Source organism: Pogona vitticeps, chromosome 1, assembly GCF_051106095.1.
Source record: "Pogona vitticeps strain Pit_001003342236 chromosome 1, PviZW2.1, whole genome shotgun sequence".
Taxonomy (NCBI): Eukaryota; Metazoa; Chordata; class Lepidosauria; order Squamata; family Agamidae; genus Pogona; species Pogona vitticeps.
Window position 1 is genome coordinate 152,497,421 of NC_135783.1, and position 8,635 is coordinate 152,506,055.

At 43.3% G+C, this 8,635-nt stretch overlaps 1 protein-coding gene across 1 annotated transcript; it reads left to right on the forward strand.

The window, feature by feature from the left end:
* The first annotated feature begins 2,197 nt into the window (after positions 1 to 2,197).
* LOC140703048 (endogenous retrovirus group K member 8 Gag polyprotein-like) lies at positions 2,198 to 3,664 on the forward strand. The gene has a single exon (XM_072985406.2). The coding sequence runs from the start codon at positions 2,198 to 2,200 to the stop codon at positions 3,662 to 3,664; it is 1,467 nt and encodes a 488-aa protein (XP_072841507.2).
* Positions 3,665 to 8,635: the final 4,971 nt, after the last annotated feature.

The following is an 8,635-nucleotide window of genomic DNA, read 5'->3' on the forward strand; positions in this document are numbered from 1 at the left end:
ATTGTTGCCACAGAACACAAGGCCTCTCATGCACTGTGAGTTATAGCTTGGTTGGATATCTGTTTATTACAACATAAAATATGCTCTTAGATCTCCTGCCTGTCCTATTTTTCTGGGGCTATACTTTCCTCAGGCTACAGGTGTGAATTGCGTAATTCAAGAGTCACAGGAGATCAGAAATATCATTGCTGAATATGTGTCCCCCAACTGGCACAGTCATTGTAGGAGTTTCACAGTGGATCTAAAACGTACACACAACTGAATGGTTCCTACTTTTTTGTGCCCTTGAGTTGAATGCACAGAAAAAAACTTGGATTGTTTTATCATTATGTTGGCAGAACAGTTACTGTATTTAACTAGGTGTGATTAAGGTGCTTCATGTGTTTCCTCAAAGTGTGGAAACTCCCCTTGCCAGCAGATACACTTTCATTTTCTTTACATTAAGAATTATGCCCAGTTAAGTGACTCTTTATGTTTCTGTGCTGTATAGTTGCTGACAACTTTGTATCACATGTGTGTATGTATTCCTTTTAGAGCCTCTTCTGCCAAATGGAACCTAGGATACAATCTGTGTTTACAGAGCCTGTTTTGTCTATATAGAAGAATGCAAGGCTCAGTTCTTCAGGGTTACACTTGAGATGAACCACTGAGAAATGAAGCTTCTTTCTCTGGAGAAGGGAAATACTGTTTGGGGGACAAGAGCACACAATACATATTTCTGAGTTCTACAGATGGACTCTATTGTGTAGCTGGAAACCAAACCAATAAGGGTGGATAGTTCTCCCAGGGATAATAGTTACAACTCAACTCAGAAGAACCAATAAAGTGAGACAGGAGAGGTGTTATGAGCATCAGTGTTCCCTGCTTAGAGTGCAGAGATAGGATTCAGCTTTGACAGCCATAAATATTGTGGTATACCTGAATCCTTACCGTGACATCTCATTTGCCTTTGGATTTAAGAACATGTGGCAGAATGCGGTGTGGTGCTGAGGCTCCTGTTGCACTCAATGTAATGTGCCTTGACAGAATTGCATTCAATCTATGGAACTGGACATATGTGAGTCCTATTAGAACAGGCATTAAAAAATATAGGCAGAATTAACCAAAATCTTATTTTCCGCAATGAGATCTAAGTCATGACTGATCTTTCACATTACTGTGGGATTAGAATAATGAAAACCCACCAGTTTCATTTTTGTTGCCTTTCTCAGAATCTCTGGGGCATTCTCATCCAATCTAAGTCTAGAGTGTCTCTCCCACATGGCAATTTGTGTCTACTGCATTTCAGAATGTGTTACTTTATGGATACATTTCTCAAAGATGTATAAGTTGGTTTTATATTGTCTGGTTTTATAATGTTTGTTATTTCATTATTTAATAAAACCACTGAACTTTCTAGTGTGCTGTAGATATATTTGCAATACTATTGTATTTATAACTGTGGTGATTTCCTCTGAAGTCTCTATTCCCCCAGGCCTTCACGAGGTTCTCACTCTTCTTCTTTCTTCCCTGCCACCAGGTATTGCTGCTTTAATACCAGTTAATCATGGAGACATGTGTGCTTTTAAAACTTAAGTCATTTATTAAATCAGGGAATGTGGGGAAAATGTATGCTTTTACAATGTATCTGTAGTAGTAGCAGACATTGTGCTTAAGCGCGCAAATCACGTACACAGCGTACTAGCTTCCAGTAAAGGATGATGATTAGCCTGCTTGTGTATCTAAGGTATTACCTGTCTCTGGGTAGATTAGCCTGCTTGTGTATCTAGGGTATTACTTGCCTCTGGGAAGATTAGCCTGGTTGTGTATTTAGGGTATTACCTGTCTCTGATTAGACTGTACTTAATTAGCTTGTGCAAATGTAGTAGAAAACAATAAAAGGGGGCGCGGCGAAGGATCAGGAGGAATTCCCACTGAACAGCTGCTGCACGGCATGCTGTTTTGATCATCCGGATCCCTTCCTGAAACCACACTCGAGTGCTTCGTCTCTTCCTTTCTCCTTGCTGGTCAAGGGGGGGGGGAGGCTTCATCTGCAGATCCCAACATCTTAGGCTTCATCTACAGATCCCGACATCTGGTGCCCTCTCTGAGGTAACGTTTCGACGACCACCTACTCATCTCGCCCAGCGGAGGGCTACAGCGTGCGCATGCATCTTCAGGATCCCGGTGAGTAGGACTGTGAAAACACCAAACTATCATGGGCTCGTCTATGTCCTCTACTCAGAAGGCTTATGTTGATGAACTATACTTTCTTGTAACATCTAACGGACATGCAACTTCAAAATCAGAGATCCAAGAACTAGTTTTTACTATTGACCAATGCTGTCCATGGGTTCCCAAAGCCGGAACTCTAGATCTTGAAAAATGGATGAAAATTGGCTCAGTTTTTCAAAACAATCCAAAGGTCTCTTCAAGAGTGCTGTTTGCCTGGTGTAAAGTCCGCGCTAGTCTCAAAGGACTCACACCGAACAATATATTGTTCAATCAACAACTGGAAAATCCTAATTCCAACCTTTATCCACTGCTGCCGCAACTACTTCCACCTGCGCTGGCATGCTCGGTGGTCCCCACCACACCACCTCCGTACGAAGGCTCACAAATTAAACACAAGCCTCCTGATATAAGGGACCATGACGAGTCGGGTGACCCCGATCTTCCCCCTCCTGATGGTCATGACACCCCTGGCGTCTTACAAGTGGGTACGCCAAGAAACCCCACAGTCCCGGGAGGGAGAGTGGTTACTCCGATCGCCGCTTCTCTTACTGCTGCTTTGCTAGACTCTGTCAATGCTGCAAGCCCAATGATTTCTGCCTTTCCTATCATACCTGGCACACCCACTGTCCTGGCAGTCGCGGCACAAGGAAATAACCCAGGGCACCCAGGGGCTCCCGCCATTCCGGATAAGTATGAGCCGATCTCCATGAAAATAATTAAAGAACTAATTGAAGCTGTAAAAAATTATGGCCCTCATGCTCATTACACTAAGGCTCTGCTCGAGAACTTAGCAGAACAGAAACTGATACCTAAAGATTGGCAGTTAGTTATCCATTCCTTGCTTGCCCCGGCTCAGGCGCTTTTGATTTTAGATGAAATGCGTCATCTAGCCACAGAGCGAGCGGAAGAGAACGCACAGTCTAACAATGCTGCAATGAATGTAATAACAAGAGATCAATTAGTCGGGGATGGACAATGGCAAACCACCATCCAACAACTCAGGTTGTCCAATCTCGCCCTTGAGCAGACAGCTAAAATTGTAAAAAAGGCATGGGTGAAGCTCCCTTTTCCCTCTGATGGGCACTCACCAGGGTTCGCTTCCATTCGTCAGGGTGCCACCGAATCTTATTCTGACTTTGTAAGCAGACTTCTAGTGGCGGTGGAAAGGCAAATTGACAATCACAAAGCCCGAGCCATGCTTCAAAAGCAACTTGCCTACGAAAATGCAAATGAGGATTGCAGAGCTGCCTTAACCCCAATATACAGCAATCCGGGAACTACCATTCAAGACATGCTGCGTGTCTGCCAGAATATCAGCATCATTTACTCTCCTCTCAGCCCCTCACAAATTGCAATCATCGAATGGCTTCATTTACCACACACTCCACCGAAGAAAGTCTACTCCTTTGTGGAAGCCGTTGCTGACCTATTCTCCAAGCTTCATCTCTGAACACTTCAACTTGCTGGCGCAGACCCTGTATCTATGTATTTCCCTTTTTCCCCTGGAGAAGTGGATTCTTTGTTGCAAACTTCTGTTCAATTTCAGGTCGCTTTTGCCGGTTACAATGGAGCTGTTCTTGCAAATCCTCCCAAAGACAGACGATTGACTTTTCTCTCTTCTCCCCCATATACTTTAACTTCTTGCTTTACTGCTCCATGGTCTGGGTTTTGGGACTTTCTGTGGTCTTGGTTACCGGACCTTGGATGGCTTAGACAACTCTTTATTATTCTTATTTCTGTTATTGTTATACTCATTATTGCTTACTGTTTTATTCAGTGTATTCCAAATTTAGTTACTATGTGTTCTGCATTTTTCTGTAAGTCTGTACCTCAACTATCTTTAACCACTAAGCAATTATATCAAGTAAAATATCATGTTCTTAACACTGTCCCACCCTCTGTCGAAGACGAACCTGACTTCATGCCATCATACCAGCACTGGAACTCCTTGGACTCAGAATTTTCAGGAGTCTACAACAGCCATCATCTTCAACAAAATAAATAAAAACAGATGGGATATGGGGAAAATGTATGCTTTTACAATGTATGTATCTGTGGTGGTAGCAGACATTGTGCTTAAGCGCGCAAATCACGTACACAGCGTACTAGCTTCCAGTAAAGGATGATGATTAGCCTGCTTGTGTATCTAAGGTATTACCTGTCTCTGGGTAGATTAGCCTGCTTGTGTATCTAGGGTATTACCTGCCTCTGGGTAGATTAGCCTGCTTGTGTATTTAGGGTATTACCTGTCTCTGATTAGACTGTACTTAATTAGCTTGTGCAAATGTAGTAGAAAACAATAAAAGGGGGCGCGGCGAAGGATTAAGAGGAATTCCTGCTGAACAGCTGCTGCACGGCATGCTGTTTTGATCATCCGGATCCTGTCCTGAAACCACACTCGAGTGCTTCGTCTCTTCCTTTCTCCTTGCTGGTCAAGGGGGGGAGACTTCATCTGCAGATCCCGACAAGGGAAGTTAATATATATGATTAATATTCAATAGGTAAATCACAGGTTAATAATCACTAGTATTTGAATCTAAACTGCTGTAACTTTAAACCTCTTTTAACCTTCTATTCCATTCATCGTTCTCACGGATCTCTAACTCATTCTTAGTTCACTTTTAAGTTTCACACTGTCTCTCACTATCAGAATATCTCATACTCCATCCACCAGCCTTCATATCCAGCCCCCTCCCCCCTTAGCTCTGCCTACCATCCACTCATAGGCTCCTTCTTCACTGTTCAGCTGTGACGGACAGGTGAGGGCGTGGCTGATCACTACAATAACATTTGTGCTGATTTTCTGTGTTTGTTATTAAGCTCAACACTTGTCAGTGACTCCCACTAATCAACTGGCCAGTGTCTCCTGGGCTGCCACTCCTTGGTTACACTACCAGATATACAGTATTAGACATTGAGTACAATGGCTTTACTTAAAGCAAAGCAAAGCAAAGTGTGCTGCTTATATACTGCCCTATAGGACTTAAAGCACTATCTCGGCAGTTTGCAACTTAATTATGCAGGCTATATTTTGCCCCCACCACTAACCCCAGTAAGCTGGGCACTCAACTTACCAACTTTGGAAGGATGGAAGCCTGAGTCAAGCTTGAGACAGCTACCTGGGAGAGAACCCAGGTCATGAGTTTTAGCTGTACTACTACAGTTTAACCACTGTGCAACAAGGCTCCTTAATTAAGTAGGAATTACAACAACTAGTTAGTAGTAATACCACTTTTGACAGGTGCGTCACCCCTGCGAGGTGGGACAAAGGGTCAAGAATTGACCCAGGGCCCTCCTCCTGAGTGGATGGGGTTTTTGGGTGATGTGGGGGGTTGATGAGGCCACTGTGGGCCTACTGGAGGGGTTCATAGATGCTGGGGTCCCCTGTGATCAGAATGCGGCCTCAGGCTTGGCCCCTGAATTGACGTATCACCCCCCTGTGGCCCTGTAGGCTAATGGGGAGAGGTTGGAAGGGTATGGCTAGAAAAAGTGTGGCTGTAGGCAACTTGGGGCTGAAACTCCACAGGAGTTGCTTAAATGCCACAGAAAGCCAAAAGGACCTGGACACCAAAACCCCAGCTAACCCCAGAAAGAAGTACATGAGTACAGATTCTGACAATGAGACTTAGCCACCTGCATCACTACAATGCCTGGAAGAAGCTGAAAGATGGCATAATATGGAAACTCCCTTTTATATAGAAAAAATCTTCTGAAACAATCATTTGTGGAAGGGTGGCACCAGAGGGTTGCTATATATGATTACTCTGTGTATGTGTTTGTTAAAACCCCTCTTTGATTTTTCAGGAACCATCCCATTTACAAGTAAGTGGAACTCCCCTGAAAAAAAGGCAAGGCCATGAGATCCATTGTAAGGGCAGGCCTTTATGGAATTTTGAAGCACTCTCTGACTGGCTATATGAAACAAGCATGTGAGGGATGCCACCTAGAAATGTCTGGTCAAGAAGGACGCATCTGTCCTGGGGTGCACACAGCCTTTCAGGAATGCTATGAATTTTATGTGAAAAAATCTGTTTTAAGACTGCTTTTTATGTTCTTACATTGGTTGCTTACCATCATCACTAGGATAACTGGATTATATGTCTGAGCTTTATAAAAATGTAACAAATTCTAGTAATACCTATTATTTTTTTAAAAAAAGTTACTGAGAAAATCAGATCAGAGTTTTCTAGAGACTGTGTTAACCAGGCTTAAAGGTTATCATTATAAAACTTTTCTCTGTCAAGCTTGTAAAATTTGAATTAAAATAATACTTTTGAAAGGTGGCAATTTATGATATTTCATTATATCTGCTTCCACACTGCTGCTGCATACAGCCTGGGCCAGTATTTATAAAAGGCCTCTGTATCCCCCCTTAAGCAGACTTCAGCAATTCCCAAAAGCTTTTCATGCTTAAAATATAACAGCTCCAGAAAAAGGCCTATTGTAGCCATTAAAGATTATTAACACACACCCCTCAGTTGTTATTCAGAAATATTCTTAGAAGTCCTGCTTTTGGAGAAATTTACTGGTTTTCAGAAATATTCTTAGAAGTCATGCTTTTGGGAAATTTACCCCAAAAGTGATCTGGCTTATGACGGTTTATTCCCACAGGACAGATCACATGTAGGAACAGCAAGAATGTGTTTTATTTGCGTGTGAGTGAGAAAAGACAATCCAATTATGCAAAGAGGCTGGGGGGGAATGTTTAAACACCTGAGGAGGCCTTTTGCTGATCTGATTGGGCAAGGGAAGATGCTTGAGTGTATATATTTGAACTGTGCAGAGGAGATGTACTTCCCTCTTCTACTGATGATTCTGTGCTGTTGTGCTGCTGCTCTGTATACAGTATATGCTGTAAATACACATGTTGTGCTGGAAGAAGCTGAACATGTCCGCATGAGTTATTTTTGCCATCAAGACCTGAAAGAGCACTCTGCTAAATTCTCGCGTATTTATGCGTTAACACATAGCTATAAGGCAACCCCAGTTAATTTTTCCATCTGAAAATTCATATTGCATCACTAACAGGAACATGACACAAGCTTCAGGTATACGAATCTTGAGCTGTCTTAAATGAGAGTTGATCTGACCTTCAAAGTGAGTTTGAATCAAAGAGTTTATATTTTTAAAAAGAGGGCTCATTTCTGGATTAGGCCATTCATTTTCAGGTTGCTCACATACAATCCCCAGATAGGTACGCACAATAGAATAGGTCTGCCTCTCTATGTTCTCCGTAATCTTGCAGTATAGTGCTAAAAAGCCAGGAGGCAATGTGAGGCAGGTCTTAACGTACCCTTCTCTTTACTCTTGCAGGGGCGCAGAGCAATGTGGGAGAGGTGTGCTCCCTTTCCCCAGAGGACCTGGGTAAGGAATTTTACATTTCTGCCATAAGGTATAACCTTTTTGTTAGAGAGGTACACATAGACTTATTGCACCTTATTGTTGCTTAATGCAGACCGTGTTCAGCTTTTTAAAATAGTGTAGCTTATATAGTTTGTGTTTTTATAGAGATTTCTAAATGGAAAATATAATCTCCTTTTCAGAAAAATACTTTAAAGAAGATGTTGTTGCCCCAATGAAGACACCATCCCCTAAACTTCATAAAGCAATTCCTGAGAGACAGACTGCTGTTAGGACTCAGCCCCACATCTACACCTTTAAAAGAAAGAGAAATGACAATGGCATGCTCTGAGCATTTTTACATCAGGGTGCTTGCATGTATGATATTTTAACAGGGGGGTCACTCCTTTGTTTTATAGAAAATTAAATTACAATTTTTTCTTGACCTATTTAAAGTGTGGGGGTGTGGAGTGTGGGGAGTGAGTGAGTGAGTGAGTGAGTGAGTGAGTGAGTGAGTGAGTGAGTGAGTGAGTGAGTGAGTGAGTGAGTGAGTGAGTGAGTGAGTGAGTGAGTGAGTGAATATCACTGAGATTGACCTTTCACAATTATTGTCTTTCCTTTTTTAGATCAGATTATGGCAGCTGCTCCCAAAAGAGCCAAGATTGTTGAAGGGTCAGACAGCAACATCCCAGTGAGACCTCAGGCTGTGAAGGGAGCCCAGGCTGTCAAGGGAGCCCAGGCAGTGAAGGGAGCCCAGGCTGTGGACAGGTCAGGCAGCAACATCCCAGTCAGACCTCAGGCTGTCAAGGGAGCCCAGGCTGTGTACAGGTCAGGTAGCAACATCCCAGTGAGACCTCAGGCTGTCAAGGGAGCCCAGGCTATGAAGGGAGCCCAGGCTGTGGACAGGTCAGGCAGCAACATCCCAGTCAGACCTCAGGCTGTCAAGGGAGCCCAGGCTGTGGACAGGTCAGGCAGCAACATCCCAGTGAGACCTCAGGCTGTCGAGGGAGCCCAAGCTGTCAAGGGAGCCCAGGCTGTGGACAGGTCAGACAGCAACACCCCAGTGAAACCACAGGCTGTG